This window comes from Symphodus melops (genome assembly GCF_947650265.1).
Source record: "Symphodus melops genome assembly, chromosome: 11".
Lineage (NCBI taxonomy): Eukaryota > Metazoa > Chordata > Actinopteri > Labriformes > Labridae > Symphodus > Symphodus melops.
In genome coordinates, this window is record NC_136701.1 from 529,454 (window position 1) to 549,463 (window position 20,010).

Genomic DNA, 20,010 nt, shown 5'->3' on the forward strand with positions numbered 1-20,010 from the left:
CAGAGGACCTTTGCGTTGCCTGTTTTCATGTCCCCATTAATCCAGATCATGGGCTGTTCCACAAGCTTGCCAATGGCCTCCCCTTTGGGTTGTCCCTGTCTCCACACACTTTTACAAAATGTGGGGCGGCAGTAGCTCAATCAGGGTTGGGTTGGCCCACCAGTCCAGGGGGCATCTAATGTGGGCTGCCACCGCACTCTCCATTAATACATGTTCACATGTGTGTTATTCAGGCCTGAGTGAAAAGCATGTCTCTCAATAATAATAACGTGAACAGAGTGTAAACCAACATTTCCCCTCAGGGCATATATGAAATAAAGTATGGATGCCGCTCTCTTTCCTCTACGAAAAAGGGGCATTCGGTTTAGGACTGGGGGGACGCCCACACTGAGGACTGACAACCGGAGCCTCTCAGAGCCTCCACTCCCTCTTCTGCAAGTTTTCCTCAGACAAGAGAGATTGCTGGGTGTTCCTGGTGGCACCATATTGGCCACAGACTGGCCGTGGATTGCCGGGTTCGATGAGATGCTGGGGGGCTGTCCATGGTGTCTGAAAGTCTGACGGCATATGCCGTCCCAGATGTGAGGCAGAATATGGCACTCAGAGCCCCAAACACTGAGGCTTCATATGTGGCTATTGAACGGGAACATTTGGTCTCCCTTGGCCTAAAAAGACTCTGGATTCTGGCCTTCCTGCAGCACCTCTTTGCCCTGGGCTGGGCTTAATCAACCAGACTGGTGGGGAGAGGATGGGTCAGAGGTGATGTCCACGGGCAGTGGGGTCAGCAGGGGGCGGAGTTCGGCAGGGCGACAAAGTTCAGGGTTCAGGTTGAAGAGTTCAGGAGAGAGACAGCTCTGGGGAAAAAGTTGTTCTTCAGTCTGCTGGTTCTGAAACGCCTTCCGGAGGGCAGGAGGAAAAACACACTTTGGGCGGGGTAGGAGGAGTCTTTAAGGATGCTGCGAGCTCGTCGCAGACAGCGTGTCCTTTGAATATCTTCGATGGCGGGGAGTGGGCATCTTGTGATGCGCTGGGTGGTTTTTACCAGCCGTTGTAGCGCCTTACGGTCCAAGACAGTGCAGCTTCCGTACCAGACTGTGGTGCAGCAGGTTCATTGAGTGTTACCACTTTTTTAATTGAGACATTTCTGTTCTGAATGGTCTGGACGGGATCCATATTCACTATCAGTAAGTGATTTGTGTTTATTCATGAATTTGTCCAATAATCAATCTCAATAACAAGGCAACGTCAACTTAGAAACGGCTAGAATGTCAACTTACTCGTATATAAACGTACACAGTCTCAACAAATCCCACACGGCACAGCACACACTTAAAATTGTCCACAGAAACGACAGCCTCTGCTACAGCACTCCTCTCCTCATTGCAACTGATTGTCAAAAAGTCCTGAAACAGCAAAATCACTGCAGGGGGTGCAACGCTTCCACCTACTGGCTGCATCTTGCAAAGTCACCCTGCTCTATCAGTCCACTTAGCTTGTCCTTCAACACAGTCAGTCCAAGTGAGCTTGTGCTCCATTGCACCCTCCCATCTCATCCAAGCCCCATGTGGTCTCATGCTTGCCACCCTGCTTGATCTTGTCTCATCCACTAATGCCCTTACTTCTTCCAAGACAAGCAGTCTTCTCTCCTTGCCCTGTGCCTTGTTGTACTGCGGCATCGGAAAGGTGCCCACACCTGATCTTCCCCTTGCAACTTCCCCAACCACTGCCTTGTTTCTCAGCCTCTGCAGTCTCCAACTCCTGAATGGCATTCCATTTTCTGCCAGTGCGGATTTTAATGCCAGCTGCTGAGACAGTCTATCAATGAAGACTTTTTCTAGGATCTTGGAGGATAGTGGAAGTAGAGAAACAGGTCTGTAATTTGTGAAGCGGTGTTTGTTCTAAGTTTTGTACAGCAGTATCACGTTACCTATTTTGGAATGACAAATTATAGATGTATGTGCCAAGAATGCCGGCAGAAACACAGGGAGGAGGGCCCAAGTGCAGAAAAAAACATAAGATTTATTCAAACAAAAGGAAAAACCAAAACTTGCTTTAATAGTAAATCCAGAATTCCGGAGGGAACAAACGACAGGCTAAGACTGACATTCATGACAAACTCCCGACTTCCGGACCTTCAGGCATATAGGCCAAAGGCAGTTCAGGAGGACGGCCCGGAGGCCGACCAGATAAAGGGGATAAATCAGGAGGGCGGCCGGGAGGCATGGGGGAGAGTTCAGGTGGACGGCCCCAAGGCCAACCAAAGACCAGGGAGAATTCAGGTGGGCGTCCAGGTGGCTGACCTAACTCGGGAACCAGTTCAGGAGGCCGGCCAGGTGACTGACCAACCTCGGGAATCAGTTCAGGGGGACGGCCATGTGGCTGACCGACCACAAGGAGTAGTTTAGGAGGACGGCCGGGTGACCAACCCACAAAGGACAGGACCTTCTCCAAGGGCCCAGGAGGCAGAAAAACCATCGACGAGGGACCAAGAGTCAGCTCGCAGAGGGGACGTCTTCGGGAGGCAGATGGCACTCTGCGGGAACAGGGACAGGAAGCAGATGGTGCTCTGTAGGAACGGGGGACAGGAAGCAGGCGGCGCTCTACCAAAACTGGTTGCAGATGGCGTTCTGCAGAATCAGGAACAGGAATTAGGGGGTGCTCAGCGGGACCAGGAAGAAGAGGCTCTGAGGCACCAGGAGGCCGAAGCCTGGACTGAGGCTTGAGCTGAGTCACACAACACAGGAAATAAACTTACATGTAACATAGGAGGATACAGGGAGACACACTCGAGACTAAAGCAAACACAAGACTATGAAACATTAAAACACATAAGGGAAACAATCAACACTATGAAACAAACAGAACACTAAGGAAAGACTGAAAACTAAACAAACCATGACAGTATGTTAGTGGTTTTGAAATCCCCTTTTCTTACTAACATGTCAAGTTCATTAAAGTCATTCATTAACGGCATCAATAATTTCTTTCTCCTTCACTGCTGTTAGGAATATGGATGTGGGATTCCATTCTGTAGAATTATCATTCATCTCTTCAGTTCACCGGTAGATCAGGGATTTGTTTCTGCCAAGTTTGAACCAACATTCACAAAAAATTATTAAAGCTTTCTTTACCATCATTAGTAAAGTACCAAGGATAGATTGTTTATAACCATTTCTTATAATACTATTTAATATATTCTATATTCCTTTCACATTATGCAGTGATTTGATCATTTTCATACCTCAATATTCACATGATGTGGTGATTAATACTAGCAGTATTTATATCATTTTAACTAAGATAAGGCAGGTCTCACTTTGCTTAAAGCCTTTGGCTCAATCTTAAAAGACAAAATAAAACAAATACATTTGAGAGTGTATAATGTTTATCTTTGAACCGATGAGTTACACATTTTAACCGTTGTTGCTTTTTACTTATTGTTTGTGAACTGTTTCTTTATCAAATCAGACACAGGTGAGACTAATCAGACAGGTGAGGACAATAAGGGTAATCACACAGGCGGGAAACACAAGGAAAAAAGAACACAAGACCAGAACACGAGAGGACACGTACAAAGTAAAACCCAACACTGACACCACCAAAACCAGATACACATAATCAAACAGGAAACACCAATTGCCCTGAATTGCCCCCTGGGGACAAATAAAGTTTTTTTGAATTGAATTGAATTGAATTGAAAGACTAGACTTAAAACACAAGACAGGAAATAAACTAACAGGCGACATAGGAGGACACAGGGAAACACACTCAAGACTAAAGTAAACACAAGACTATGAAACATTAAAACATCTATCTATCATCTAATAAAGGTTAAGTGTGAATTTATATAATCCCATCCCCTCTCCATTAATCTTTAGTTAATAATTGAACAAAGGCTTCCTCTAATTTAATCTTTAATTTACGATTAAATAAGCAATACATCTGTAAAATACATTTATATACATAATATACATATATACACAAACAAATACAAAAATGTATAATTATAGACAATCTTCATTCTTGTACCCCCTGAATATACATACTTAAAAGTTGTTTATATATATATATATATATATATATATATATATATATATACAAGATCAGCGACTTTAAGTACTTCTTTATGACCATCATTAACAGCATGCTTATGTTTCTGAAAAAAACAAATTGTAGAGTAAGCATCACAACATACTGAAAGGCAGACATGGTTTGAGTCACAGGCCTTGAACCAACATTCCCAGTTTGCATTTGTTAAGGACTTTTTTGGGTGTTTTCTGTCTTCCTTAATCAATACAGCCATATTCTGGGACCTATAAAGAGCCCTCTTAAAAAGAATGATCATGATCATCAGGTATGATCCACTTCTCAGCCTCGGCTGACATGGTTGAGCTTAAGTCGACAGCAGAGATAATAAGTGAGGAGAGGCCTGATTTTCTGGTCTCTGATGCCATAAATAAGAGAAGTCAGACATCTGGGGAAGATAAAAACACAAACGTAAAAAAATATGTAAATGCGAACAACAACAATCCTTGTTACAAATTTTGAGATAGCTATGAGCAGGGGGTGTTGTACGGTAGAGGAAAGAGTCAGCACCAGCTGCATCATATGCAGCAGCAGTGTGTTACGAGTCTTACGGGCTGAAGCTTTGACAGTGGAGGCCGACCTGGCTGCAAGCATCACACCAATATAAGAGGAAATGACTGTCAATCCAGCAGACACAAACACAAACGAAGTGTACGCTTTGTCAAAATAATCAAGCATTGGAACGATCAACAGCAAACGTCCACTACAAAAGTCTGTCATCTGCAGGCTCTGCAGGTCTCTGAATGGAAACTGTAACAGCAAAATAACTCGAATGAGGACATTTAGTGAACTGATGGCCCAAACCACAATAATAGCCACCACCGTGGTTCTGATGGTGATGATGGAAGCATGCCTCAGTGGATAGCACACAGCTATATACCTCTCCAGAGACATCACCACCAGTGTGAGAGGAGAGATTTCGTTTGTGAGAGCAGCAAGCATGTTAAGAAAACCACACACAGGGTATGTCAGCAGTATTCTAGAAGTAGACAGTAAGAACATTATTTGACTCAGTAACAGCAGAACAGTATCTGCAAAAAGGAGGTTATACAGCAGAATGTAACGAGAGGTTTCACAAAAGACAGTTTTACTCCTTAAGATGAACAACATGCTAAAATTAATGAAGAGAAACACACAGCATGGTACTGTTGTGGAAATGGAGAGGAACAGTCTTTCCATGAGTCCCAGATACTGTTCAGTGGTGATGTTGGTCTGGGACAGATTAAGATTAGACATTCTGGGAAGCAATTCAGACATTTATGCAACAATAAAACAATAACTAAACAATTATTTTCTCCAAAACAAAGATCCAACTTAATCCTAGATGTTTGTCAATCGAAGAGGCAAACCTCAAACCTAGAAAATCCTTTCTCATGGAAATGATATCAGCAGGTTAGCGTCCATGCTTAAGAGCAGAACTGGTCGGCAGAGATGTGAGCCCTGTCATACTGTTTATGAAGTCTGACTCTTCAATATTCATGTGACACCATCACATGGTAAGCAGCTGCAGCATAGATGACGCAATCTCCCTTTGGTCATTTTACAAGGCCCTGATGAATTTTATCCTGCCTATAGAAGAATAGCAAAGGATTAGCCAGTCTATTAACATTAGTTCTGGTTTTTGTTTATTTAGTAATATTGTTTTATACGGCCATCACTACATTACATAAAACAATAAGCCGTAATGTATCAACCCAAAGAGAAATGACAAATATTATCTTGTTACACTGGCACCAATCACAGTGGGTTGCATATAGGTAGCAATAAAACCTTTGTTGGTGTTTAGGAGCAGGAGAAACAGGCAAGTTTAAGAATGTGTGCGACTTTGACAAGGGCCAAAATATGATGCGCTGGTGCCCTACAGCGAGAAGGCTCTTGGTTCCAATCCCAATCGGTGGCCTTTCTTTGAGGACTTTGCACAAACTCCCACTGAAAGAGTGTGGATTCCTCTGGCTACTCGAGCTTCCTCCCACAGCGGTCTCTGTATGTCAGCCCTTTGATTGACTGGCGAAAAAGTCCATGTTGTACACTTCCTCTCGCCTATTGACGGCTGGTATAGGCTCCATTTTAGTTAATGGATGGATAGATGGCTAGACAAGTGGGTCAGAGCATCATCAATCTGCAACTCTTGTGAAAGTCTGCAGTGGTCAGTGCCTACCAAAAGCCAAAAAAACGGTCCACAAGAGTAAAACCATTATACCAGCAACAAGGTCATGGTCAATAAGGCTCATTCATGCACATGGGAAGTGAAAGCTGGCCTGTCAGGATCTCTATCTCATTGTGCATCGGTGGGATTTCTATTTGTTTGTGTGCTGGAAAAAGAAGTCCAATCCATGGGAACCCCAACTCGCAAACACATGGATGTGAAAGATCTGCTGTTTACGTTAGAGTGCCAGATGTCACATCACTCCTTCACAGGTTTCGTGGAGTTCATGTCTTGTCAGGTCAGGACTGTGTTTAGGCCTGCTTTGAAGGCTGCGTCTTAGCTCTTGAGCAGAACGTGAACCTCCTTGGTTTGCCATGTTTTCATGTTTGAATCAACAGTGAATGTCCAAGGCACAGTCACATCATCGGTAAAAAAAATTTAAACAAGTGTGTTAAAAAAACTCCCCCCTGAACTGCTACCTTATCGTGGTGGGGGAGTTTGAGCACCCGAATGACCCTAGGAGCTATGTTGTCGGGGGCTTTGAGCCCCCAGCAGGGTCACCCAAGGCAAACAGGTCCTAGGTGACGAGTCAGACCAAAAGCAGTTCACAACAGCCCTATGACAGGATTAAGACCAAGGACTGTGACGTCGCCCGGCATGGCGGAGCCGGGGCCCCACCCTGGAGCCAGGCCTGGGGTTGGGGCCCGCAGGAGAGCGCCTGGTGGCCGGGCTTTTGCCCGTGGGGCCCGGCTGGGCTCAGCCCGAAAGGATGACGCGGGCCCGTCCTCCTGTGGACTCACCACCCGCAGAGGAAGCCGTAGGGGTCGGGTGCAATGTGGATCGGGCGGCAGTCGACAGCGGGGGCCTCGGTGACCCGATACCCGGACGCAGCTTCTGGCGTTTGGGACGTGGAACGTCACCTCACTGGGGGGGAAGGAGCCTGAGCTTGTGCAGGAGGTTGAGAGGTACCGGCTAGATATAGTCGGGCTCACCTCCACGCACTGCTTGGGCTCTGGAACCCAGCTCCTCGAGAGGGGCTGGACTCTCTACTTCTCTGGAATTGCCCGCGGTGAGAGGCGGCGGGCTGGTGTGGGCTTGCTCTTAGCCCCACAGCTCAGCCGCCAGGTGTTGGAGTTCACGCCGGTGAACGAGAGGGTTGTTTCCCTGCGCCTTCGGGTAGGGGACAGGTCTCTCACTGTCGTCTCGGCCTACGGCCCGAACAGCAGTGTGGAGTACCCGGCCTTCTTGAAGTCCCTGGGAGGGGTGCTGGACGGTGCTCCGACTGGGGACCCCATTGTTCTACTGGGGGACTTCAATGCTAACGTGGCCTTCCTGATCTGAACCAGAGTGGTGTTCTGTTATTGGACTTCTGTGCTAGTCACAGTTTGTCCATAACGAACACCATGTTCGAGCACAGGGATGTCCATAAGTGCACGTGGCACCAGGACTCCCGAGGCCGGAGGTCAATGATAGACTTTGTGGTCGTGTCATCTGACCTTCGGCCTTGTGTCTCGGACACTCGGGTGAACAGAGGGGCTGAGCTGTCAACTGATCACCACCTGGTGGTGAGTTGGATGCACTGGCAGGGGAGGAAGCCGGTCAGACTCGGCAGGCCCAAACGTGTAGTGAGGGTCTGCTGGGAACGTCTGGCTGAACCCTCTGTTAGCGAGGTCTTCAACTCCCACTTCCGGACGAGCTTTTCACAGATCCCGGGGGAGGCTGGGGGCATTGAGTCCGAGTGGACCATGTTCTCCACCTCCATTGTCAAAGCAGCTGCTCTGAGCTGTGGTCGCTGGGTCTCTGGTGCCTGTCGTGGCGGCAATCCCCGAACCCGGTGGTGGACACCGGAAGTAAGGGAGGCCGTCAAGCTGAAGAAGGAGTCCTATCGGGCGTTGCTAGCGCATAGGACTCCTGAGGCAGCTGACGGGTACCGGCAGGCCAGGCGTTCCGCAGCCCGGGCGGTCGTGAAGGCAAAAACTCGGGCCTGGGAGGAGTTCGGGGAGGCCATGGAGGAGGACTTTTGGTCGGCCTCGAGGAAATTCTGGCAAACCGTCTGTCGCCTCAGGAGGGGGAAGCAGTGCTTCACCAACACTGTTTACAGTGGAGGTGGGGAGCTGCTGACCTCAACTGGGGATGTAGTCGGACGGTGGAAGGAATACTTCGAGGATCTCCTCAATCCCACCTTCACGTCTTCCACCGAGGGAGCAGAGGCTGAGTTCTCAGAGGTAGACTCGTCCATCACCCAAGCCGAAGTCACCGAGGTAGTTGGCAAGCTCCTTGGTGGCAAGGCTCCGGGGGTGGATGAGATTCGCCCTGAGTATCTTAAGTCTCTGGATGTGCAGGGGCTGTCATGGTTGACACGTCTCTGTAACATCGTGTGGAGGTCGGGGACAGTGCCTCTGGACTGGCAGACCAGGGTGGTGGTCCCTCTTTTCAAGAAGGGGGACCGGAGGGTGTGTTCCAACTACAGGGGAATCATACTCCTCAGCCTCCCTGGGAAAGTCTATTCCAGGGTTCTGGAGAGGAGGATCCGGCTGATTGTCGAACCTCGGATTCAAGAGGAACAATGCGGTTTTCGTCCTGGCCGTGGAACACTGGACCAGCTCTACACTCTCCAGTGGGTGCTCGAGGGTTCATGGGAGTTTGCCCAACCAGTCCACATGTGCTTTGTGGATCTGGAGAAGGCATTTGACCGTGTCCCTCGCGGCACCCTGTGGGGGGTGCTCCGGGAGTATGGGGTTCGGGGCCCTTTGCTAAGGGCGGCCCGGTCCTTGTACGACCGGAGCAGGAGTATGGTTCGCATTGCCGGCAGTAAGTCGGACCTGTTCCCGGTGCGCGTTGGCCTCCGGCAGGGCTGCCCTTTGTCACCGGTTCTGTTCATTACTTTTATGGACAGAATTTCTAGGCGCAGCCAGGGGCCGGAGGGGGTCCGGTTCGGGGACCACAGGATCCCGTCTCTGCTTTTTGCAGATGATGTGGTCTTGTTGGCTCCATCGAACCCGGACCTCCAGCGCGCACTGGGGCGGTTCGCTACCGAGTGTGAGGCGGCTGGGATGAGGATCAGCACCTCTAAATCTGAGGCCATGGTTCTCGACCGGAAAAAGGTGGTTTGCCCTCTTCGGGTCGGTGGGGAGTCCTTGCCCCAGGTGGAGGAGTTTAAGTATCTTGGGATCTTGTTCACGAGTGGGGGGAAGATGGAGCGTGAGATCGACAGACGGATCGGTGCGGCATCTGCAGTCATGCGGTCGCAGTATCGGTCTGTCGTGGTGAAGAAGGAGCTAAGCCGAAAGGCGAAGCTCTCGATTTACCGGTCGATCTTCATTCCTACCCTCACCTATGGTCATGAGCTTTGGGTCATGACCGAAAGAACGAGATCTCGGATACAAGCGGCCGAAATGGGCTTCCTCCGTAGGGTGGCTGGGCGCACCCTTAGAGATAGGGTGAGGAGCTCGGTCACTAGGGAGGAGCTCGGAGTAGAGCCGTTACTCCTTCACATTGAGAGGAGTCAGTTGAGGTGGTTCGGGCATCTGGTCCGGATGCCCCCTGGACGCCTTCCTAGGGAGGTTCCGGGCATGTGCCTCCGGGAGGAGGCCTCGGGGTAGACCCAGGACACGCTGGAGAGACTATGTCTCTCGGCTGGCTTGGGAACGCCTTGGGGTCCCACTGGAAGAGCTGGAGGAGGTGTCTGGGGTGAGGGAAGTCTGGGTGTCTCTGCTTAGACTGCTGCCCCCGTGACCCGGCCCCGAATAAGCGGCAGAAAATGGATGGATGGATGGATGGAAGTGTGTTAAATGAGATTTTCAATATTACACTTGCAAGATAACAATAAAATACACAGTCATCCAGACAAACCAACAATTAAGGTGCACTTAAGAACATTCAAGACAAGGTCCTATACCAGGCTTTGACAGGGCAATACATCAAATCATTTTGAAATAAAGTTAAGACTCCTTACGGACAACAATATAATAAGGAAAGAAAAAAAAACACATAAATGATATTAATCAAGTCAAACAGGCATTCACAAACTTTTCCTCTAAATAAAGTCCATAAAATAAACCCATATTTTCATAAACTTATAATATTTTCCTTTAATGATCATAGAGAGTTTATCTAAGGAAAGACTGTGTGATAATTCCTCGAGCCAGTTCTATAGGCTTGGTCTATTCATTGATTTCCAAAAATGGTTATTGTATGTTTCACTTTAAGTAAACAGAAAGTGATCAATTTCTTATCTGTATTGCTCAGTTTTACAGTTTTTAGGACCTTTGCGTTGCCTGTTTTCATGTCCCCATTAATCCAGATCATGGGCTGTTCCACAAGCTTGCCAATGGCCTCCCCTTTGGGTTGTCCCTGTCTCCACACACTTTTACAAAATGTGGGGCGGCAGTAGCTCAATCAGGGTTGGGTTGGCCCACCAGTCCAGGGGGCATCTAATGTGGGCTGCCACCGCACTCTCCATTAATACATGTTCACATGTGTGTTATTCAGGCCTGAGTGAAAAGCATGTCTCTCAATAATAATAACGTGAACAGAGTGTAAACCAACATTTCCCCTCAGGGCATATATGAAATAAAGTATGGATGCCACTCTCTTTCCTCTACGAAAAAGGGGCATTCGGTTTAGGACTGGGGGGACGCCCACACTGAGGACTGACAACCGGAGCCTCTCAGAGCCTCCACTCCCTCTTCTGCAAGTTTTCCTCAGACAAGAGAGATTGCTGGGTGTTCCTGGTGGCACCATATTGGCCACAGACGGGCCGTGGATTGCCGGGTTCGATGAGATGCTGGGGGGCTGTCCATGGTGTCTGAAAGTCTGACGGGATATGCCGTCCCAGATGTGAGGCAGAATATGGCACCCAGAGCCCCAAACACTGAGGCTTCATATGTGGCTATTGAACGGGAACATTTGGTCTCCCTTGGCCTAAAAAGACTCTGGATTCTGGCCTTCCTGCAGCACCTCTTTGCCCTGGGCTGGGCTTAATCAACCAGACTGGTGGGGAGAGGATGGGTGAGAGGTGATGTCCACGGGCAGTGGGGTCAGCAGGGGGCGGAGTTCGGCAGGGCAACAAAGTTCAGGGTTCAGGTTGAAGAGTTCAGGAGAGAGACAGCTCTGGGGAAAAAGTTGTTCTTCAGTCTGCTGGTTCTGAAACGCCTTCCGGAAGGCAGGAGGAAAAACACTCTTTGGGCGGGGTAGGAGGAGTCTTAAAGGATGCTGCGAGCTCGTCGCAGACAGCGTGTCCATTGAATATCTTCGATGGCGGGGAGTGGGCATCTTGTGATGCGCTGGGCGTTTTTTTTTTTTTTTTTTAAAGATTTGTTTTTGGCCTTTTGCCTTTAATGATAGAGGGAGGAAAATGGATAGAGTCGGAAAGGGGGGAGAGACATGCGGGAAATGGGCCACAGGCCGGACGCGAACCCGGGCTGCCCGCGCGCAAGGACTGAGCCTCAATACGTGGGGTTGCGCACACTGCCGCTGCGCCACCGGCGACCCCGCGCTGGGCGGTTTTTACCAGCCGTTGCAGCGCCTTACGGTCCAAGACAGTGCAGCTTCCGTACCAGACTGTGGTGCAGCAGGTTCATTGAGTGTTTCTCTATTTAAATTTAATGATCATTTATTTAAATCAAACCACTTTATTAATTGAGACATTTCTGTTCTGAATGGTCTGGACGGGATCCATATTCACTATCAGTAAGTGATTTGTGTTTATTCATGAATTTGTCCAATAATCAATCTCAATAACAAGGCAAGGTCAACTTAGAAACAGCTAGAATGTCAACTTACTCGTATATAAACGTACACAGTCTCAAGAAATCCCACACGGCACAGCAAACAATTAAAAATTGTCCACAGAAACGACAGCCTCTGCTACAGCACTCCTCTCCTCATTGCAACTGATTGTCAAAAAGTCCTGAAACAGCAAAATCACTGCAGGGGGTGCAACGCTTCCACCTACTGGCTGCATCTTGCAAAGTCACCCTGCTCTATCAGTCCACTTAGCTTGTCCTTCAACACAGTCAGTCCAAGTGAGCTTGTGCTCCATTGCACCCTCCCATCTCATCCAAGCCCCATGTGGTCTCATGCTTGCCACCCTGCTTGATCTTGTCTCATCCACTAATGCCCTTACTCATACCAGAATATACTCATATGGTATGGCCAGCAATTTCCCCTGACCTGAACAAAACAGAGCACGTCTGGGACCAGCTGAAGCAGTGACTGGATGCTTGTACCCCAACATGACCTGGCAGAATTGCGTGTAGCACTTTGTGGAGGAGTGGAACACATTGCCTCAGAACAACATCACGAGGCTAGGTAGGAGCATGAGACGTTGCTGTCAAGCTGTCATTGCAAGAAATGGTGGAAAAACCGGAATGGCGCAGCCAGGGTCCCACCCTGGAGTCAGGCCTGGGGTTAGGGCCCGTAGTAAAGTGCCTGGTGGCCAGTCCATTGCGTGTGGGGCCAAACGGGCGACGCTGGCCAGCCTCCTACGGACTCAACACCCACAGTGGAGACCGTAGGGGTCGGGTGCAGTGTGGATTTGCGGCAGTCAAAGGCGGGGGCCTCAGCGACCTGATCCCTGGACACAGCTTCTGGCTGTTGGGACATCCCCCTTTGGGATTTAAAGAGACTGCTTATCTAAGTACCAGAGAGCTGTTAAATTTGCAAAAACACTTTTTATTACTAATGCAGTGTCCAATAACAGCCACGAGTCCCATGTCCTTTTTAACACTTTAAACCGTCTTTTAAATCCATGTAACTCTCCTTGTGTTGTGCCATCACCCACTCTATGTGACAGATTTCTTGTATATTTTATTGATAAAGTTTCTGCCATCAGGTCTTCACCTTCTCCCCCTTCACCTCAGATCCAGCTGTATATCCTGCATGCTCAGCTATCTTCGAGCAGTTTGAGCTCGTGTCACTTTCTGGGCTATCTAAGGTGGTCCAACAAACAAGACCCTTAAAATACCCTTTAGACAGCATTCCTCCCAGACTATTGAAAAACGTTTTTAACACTGTTGGGTCCTTTATTTTTAACTCTGATAAACAACTCTCTTGCCACAGGCTGTGTTCCAACAGGCTTTTAAACATGCTGTAGTACAGCCTATCATCAAAAAACACAACTTTGACCCTTCTGCTCTCTCCAGCTTCAGACCCATCTCTAAGCTTCCTTTCCTGTCCAAAGTCCTAGAGAAAGTGGTTTGAGAGCAGCTTAAGTTGCACCTTGATCGTAATGACATTTTAGAAAAGTTTCCGTCTGGTTTTAAATCATACCACAGCACTGAAACCGCACCTTTAAGAGCATTCAATAACCTTGTTTTAACTGTTGATTCTGGGAACTCTGCTGTGCTGGTGCTGTTAGACTAGACTGCTGCATTTGATACAGTTGATCACCAGATTCTTTTATCTCGCCTTGAACAGTGTGTTGGCATTTAAAGTGATGTCCTGAATTGGTTCAGATCATACCTCTCAGAGAGGACATTCTCTGTTCAATCAGGCCAATACTTCTCTGCTGAGGCCCCACTAGCCTGCGGGGTCCCTCAGGGCTCCATTTTAGGCCCCATTCTTTTTTCTTTGTACTTGCTTACCTTGGGGTCCATATTTGAAAATCACAATATTTCTTTCCATTGCTTTGCAGAGGACTTGCAAGTCTATCTTCCTTTGAAATCTAATACAACCTCCTGGAATGACAGGCTAAATTGCTTGAAAGATGTCAAATCCTGGATGGAATTAAACTTCCTGACTCTAAACAAAAACAAAATAGAAATCATGTTTGGGAAATCTGAACTGCTGGATGGGACTCTGGGTCTGCAGAGTTGTTTGGCCAGTCATACTTGAATTTCTCTCACATCTATCTTTCACATCTATCTATCTATCTATCTATCTATCTATCTATCTATCTATCTATCTATCTATCTATCTATCTATCTATCTATCTATCTATCTATCTATCTATCTATCTATCTATCTATCTATCTATAAGCTTCGATCCATGCAACACCTTCTTGTTGACATGGTTTAGAAGCTCATGAGAGATGATGCCATCAACGTTTGTGCCTGACCTTCAGAAACTTGTTCAATGACCTTAACTATACACAATAACAGACAGTTTGGATTAATGTGTTTTAAGGGAAGCACACCTACAATCCAACTTCAAGCATATATTGTACAATACTTGAACTGCTTGACTTATGTGATTTTTCTGCGGCCAGCCTGTTCTTTTTCTAAGAGGGTTTTTTTGGTTATTAGACTTTTGTTAGTCAATGATTGGCCATAACAAACACCAATTTTATGCAAAGAGTCGTTCAGAAATGTTCCAGGTACTAGGACACCCTAAGCCAAATTGACTTGTGTTTTTATACTCCAGGCTCCTACCTGTAAGGTCCTGAACTTACACCTCAGGAAGAATATCTAGTTTGGGGTATCTTTGGGGAGGTTGGGTACATGGAATCTGACCAAACCATGTTCTGAGCCTTCATTGTGAAAGAGGCTGTAAGAAGTTGGCACCATGGTGCCTGTCGTACCCTCAACCTTAGATTTGCTGATGGCACTGTAGGAACAGTTAGAAACAGTTTCTACAACTGTAGAAACTGTAGTTAAACTGTAGAAACAGTTCACCAGCAGTTAAACAGCTGGTGAAAGTGGGTAGTTATGGAAAGTGGGCATGGCACTGTCATGTCACTGCCCTCTGACTGGGCTTTCATGTTTTGGGTTGTTGTGGTTGACTTGGGACATTTTTTGGTGGGGAGCTGGTGTGTTTATACTAGCCAATGACAGCACATAGAGTAGGTGAGTTTCGGTGGCAATATCATTTAGTGATGGATGTGTTGCAAAAGTACAATCATAGTAAGGTGAAACCCTAAGCAGAAAAAACTTCCTAACACATGAGTAAACGTTAGCTTTCTCCCACGGAATAGGAGTTGGCCTGCTTTCTGTTGTTGCTGAGAGCAGCTAAGACACAGCTGTCAGAGCTCGCTCATTTTTACTCCTGCATCACACAGGTTCCTGTTGTTTGATGGCTGATTTGTTCACATTGTCCTTGCACTAGTCATGTGTCAGTAACCATAGAAGCACAGCTGGTTTTTCTACTCCATATTTTGTTTTTATGAAATTACAATGACTGTACAGAGGACAAATTGGTGTGTCCAAATTGGTGTGTCCAAATGGGGAGCGCAAATATTCCCCAGAAGGATGTACCCGAAAGGAGGGTACCATATTGCCTGGTAAAAGCTGCTGTTCTTCATGATGCTTGTGTCATGAACCAACACGTGGTAGCCAATAATGAATCTTGCATTAGAATCACAAACTGCCTGCATGTTTGTGTTTCAATTCTTCATTTGCTGCTGCAGAGAGGGTTTGGCTGCAATCTACTTCACCCTCAACAGTGTTGAATGCAGGGCTTGCTGGACAAATGCTTGCTGGCTCACTTTAGGTGGGTTTCGTTAGCAAATTTATGGAGATGTGTTGGACTATTGACTTTTGGTCAGTGAAGACCCTTGACAGCTTACTCTATAGGATAGTCCATGATCCAGTCAGAAACATAGCTCAGGACTTTCAGCTCATTACCCTGGTCCTGGTCTTTTCCCTCTGTTGGAGCCTCAGCAGAACCACAACACTTCTACTGAGGCAAAAGTCCTGCCTCAGGTTGTCCTCTGCATTCAACCATAAACGCAGGATGGGTATTTTGTGATCCAGTTTGCCGTATTATCTTGTGTGACTATTCTAGAAAAGGAAATAAGTTAACATCATTAGTCTGAATTAACAGGAAGTTTATTGGCTGTTTCTTCACATAAAATGCAACAAACAATGCGACAAATGCGTAACAATCATGTTAATAGCTATGTACAATATAAAACGTGTTTACGGTATTCTATTAAACCTGCATACAGATGATCACACAACACACAAATAATAAAGGTACTTGTTTATTTAACATTGCTTGTGTGAATAATATGGTTGATCCAACACTAGCTAACTTTGAAATGTTTTACTTTTTCTTAGTATGGCTCGTTAGCATGTTGTGCAGCTATGACAATAACAAATAAGGAAATCTTATTTTACAATCTTATACATACCACAAACCGATTCACCAGCCAAGCTGTTGAAGACGTCTTTTTCTTACATTTCTCTGAGTTGCTGTTGAAATCCATGAAAGAATGCCTGAAGCCGTTGCGAGAGAAATTACAGAGACAGCATTTGCACGTGCATGGAGGTTATCACGCAACGACAACTGCATCCATAACATAAGGGGAATAGATTTTTTGAGACATCCCAGGTTTAGATTCTGAGAACACATAAAGTTCCAGCTGTGGCTCAGACTCGGTCATCTCTCAACATAAAGGTTGGGGGTTTGATCCCCGGCTCCTGCAGCCACTTCTGATGTGTCCTTGGGCAAGACGCTTCACTAAAAGTAGCTTGTGCTGTTTCATCGGTGACCTCTGAATGTGTATGAATGGGATTCCTTACTTCTGATGGACTCTGCACACAGCAGCCTCTGCCATGTGTGAATGTGTGATCTGCAGTGTAAATGAACTTTGACACATCAGAAGACTGGAAAAGAAATAAACAAGCTCAAGTCTATTTACAAAACCTACCTGTTCAGAACTGCATACTCCATCTAATGATAATCTGCCCTCAACTTCGCCACTTCTGTTTTGTTTGATTGATTGATTTATTTTTCTTTCTTTTAGTTCACTTTATTAATCTGTATTTTCATGTAATGTACAGTGTCCTTGAGTGACCTGAAAGGCGCTTCAAATTAAATGTATTCTTCTTATTATTATTATTACAACTAAAACTTGTAGAATGCAGACTGGAAAAAGTTTGACCTAACTATCTTAGTTCCTGACAGAAAATAAATATTTCCTTTAGAAGTTTTGTGTATTGTTCCACAAAGGTACCGTAACAATTAGGTTTATTTTTAAATACCCAAAAGAACCGTTAATCATGTCAATATGTTTTGATTTACTGAGGGGTTGAATATTTAATGTGACTAAATGAGTTATCAGGAGTCTCGGTCAGATGGGACAGAAGTCTCCCTGAGGCAGCTCAGTATTTTCAGCAACAGAAAAACAACTGACAAGTGTTTACACTTCCCAGAGTTATTGAAGTTCGGTCAATTAAAGTCGGTTCTAAACTTTAGAAACAAGGACTCCAAATGTTTCATAGAGACGTTGGTATTTGAACTTATATGCTGACACCTTTTCATGTGTCTCAAAATCTAATTCAAAGGATTTTTGTTCACATTTCTAGTATTGACCCGAAGTAGAAACCACCTGAAACCTTCAATCTCAAAAAATTACTTTTTCATTATTATATGAGCACAACAGCATTGCTGGTTGTTTTCCACAGTGTGCGCCTCATACTCAGGAGCTGACTGCGCCCTCTCCTGCTCGTGTTTTAACTCCGTCTCTGGCACGTGCCAGGGGCGCAACTCTGCTCTGTTCCAGATACAACTACGAACACAAACGTTTTCAACAGAGCCCAGTGCAAGCACATGTTGAGCCGAATGGGTTTGAATTTAGCTCCCCATTTACTCCATTTTTATAGCTGGCTTAAAAGTAAAATGTGTAGACTTTTGTACAAATGTAGACATTAAAATGTTAACCTTTACAGTATATTCTTTGAGTTCTTACATTACCTCAACTATTTCCAACAGTTATCTGTAATTTTATAGTTAGTTATAGTAGAGATGTCTTGTTGAGGCGGCCTCCATGATAAGCAGTCATGACAGACAGATTGTTTATCGTTGCCATGGAAACACCAGATGTCACATCAAAGACCGCAACATAATGAAACAGGAATTGCAACTGAAAGTTAAAAAAGTCATGTAAATTATATTTGGATACATCATCTGTACACGTATTCTCTTTCTTAGGTCTGCCTCGCTCGTCTTCACAACGGTCAACTCAGAATTAACTTTTCATTGTGGGGGGGGGAGAGGAGAGAACCCCCATTATTCTCCACCAGTCTTGTCATCATCTTTTGTGATTGCAGTATTGATTGAGAGAGCCCTGGCAGTGGAATCCACATTTTGTATCTTAAAGGCTTACTTCATAAGTTTACATTCAACTTATAGAAACTTCATACTAAGTCAGAGTTCAGCAGTCATGATTAACACCAACTTCCAAGTATGAAGATAAAAGTTTTCTCAGGTGACTTAAAACTTGTTGGACTTTGAGTTACAAATGACCCCCCCCCATCCAACTCCCTTCAGGATAGCTGATGAACAACCACATGAGACATTCGTTCACATTATTACCACCACATGTTTACAACACCATGATGATAAAGGAATTGAATATTTAATGTGTCTTAGTGAGTTATCAGGGGACTCAGCGATACCTCCGAGTATTTCACCATGCTGACATTTTTCCATTTCAACAATAACAAACCTGATTATGTTAGAAGTTACAGGTCCTTCTCAAAAAACTAGCATATTGTGATAAAGTTCATTCTTTTCCATAATGTAATGATAAAAATTTAACTTTCAAATATTTTAGATTCATTGCACACCAGTACCTGGAACATTTCTGAACGACTCTTTGCATAAAATTGCTTGAAGTTGGATTGTAGGTGTGCTTCCCTTAAAATACATTAATCCAAACTGTCTGTTATTGTGTATAGTTAAAGTCATTGAACAAGTTTCTGAAGGTCAGGCACAAACTTTGATGGCATCATCTCATGAGCTTTTAAACCATGTCAACAAGAAGGTGTTGCATGGATCGAAGCTTTTATACAGGATAGATAGATAGATAGATAGATAGATAGATAGATAGATAGATAGATAGATAGATAGATAGATAGATAGATAGATAGATAGATAGATAGATAGATAGATAGATAGATAGATAGATAGATAGATAGATAGATAGATAGATGTATTAGATTTAAAAGGAAAATATACTTGCAAGTCCTCTGCAAAGCAATGGAAAGAAATATTGTAATTTTCAAATATGGACCCCAAGGGAAGCAAGTACAAAGAAAAAAGAATGGGCCCTAAAATGGAGCCCTGAGGGACCCCGCAGGCTAGTGGGGCCTCAGCAGAGAAGTATTGGCCTGATTGAACAGAGAATGTCCTCTCTGAGAGGTATGATTTGAACCAATTCAGGACATCACTTTCCATGCCAACACACTGTTCAAGGCGAGATAAAAGAATCTGGTGATCAACTGTATCAAATGCAGCAGTCTAGTCTAACAGCACCAGCACAGCAGAGTTCCCAGAATCAACAGTTAAAACAAGGTTATTGAAGACTCTTAAAAGTGCGGTTTCAGTGCTGTGGTACGATTTAAAACCAGACGATCAAGGTGCAACTTAAGCTGCTCTAAAACCATTTTCTCTAGGACTTTGGACAGGAAAGGAAGCTTAGAGATGGGTCTGAAGCTGGAGAGAGCAGAAAGGTCAAGGTTGTGTTTTTTGATGATAGGCTGTACTACAGCATGTTTAAAAGCAGTTGGAACACAGCCTGTGGCAAGAGAGTTGTTTATCAGAGTTAAAAATAAAGGACCCAACAGTGTTAAAAACGTTTTTCAATAGTCTGGGAGGAATGCTGTCTAAAGGGTATTTTAAGGGTCTTATTTGTTGGACCACCTTAGATAGCCCAGAAAGTGACACGAGCTCAAACTGCTCGAAGATAGCTGAGCATGCAGGATATACAGCTGGATCTGAGGTGAAGGGGGAGAAGGTGAAGACCTGATGGCAGAAACTTTATCAATAAAATATACAAAAAATTTGTCACATAGAGTGGGTGATGGCACAACACAAGGAGAGTTACATGGAT

General features: G+C 45.5%; 2 protein-coding genes across 3 annotated transcripts in view; both read right to left on the minus strand.

The window, feature by feature from the left end:
- nup98 (nucleoporin 98 and 96 precursor) overlaps positions 1 to 20,010 on the minus strand; it is a 50,578-nt gene that overhangs the window by 24,125 nt on the left and 6,443 nt on the right. The window lies entirely within an intron of this gene.
- Positions 4,097 to 6,051, minus strand: LOC306831164 (odorant receptor 131-2-like). The gene has a single exon (XM_079355110.1). It carries the CDS (start codon positions 5,341 to 5,343, stop codon positions 4,369 to 4,371), a length of 975 nt encoding a protein of 324 aa, XP_079211236.1. The 5' UTR covers positions 5,344 to 6,051; the 3' UTR covers positions 4,097 to 4,368.

Bases quoted from the DNA above. Each gene is read 5' to 3' on its own strand.
- LOC306831164 (XM_079355110.1), bottom strand. From the start codon at position 5,343: ATGTCTGAATTGCTTCCCAGAATGTCTAATCTTAATCTGTCCCAGACC.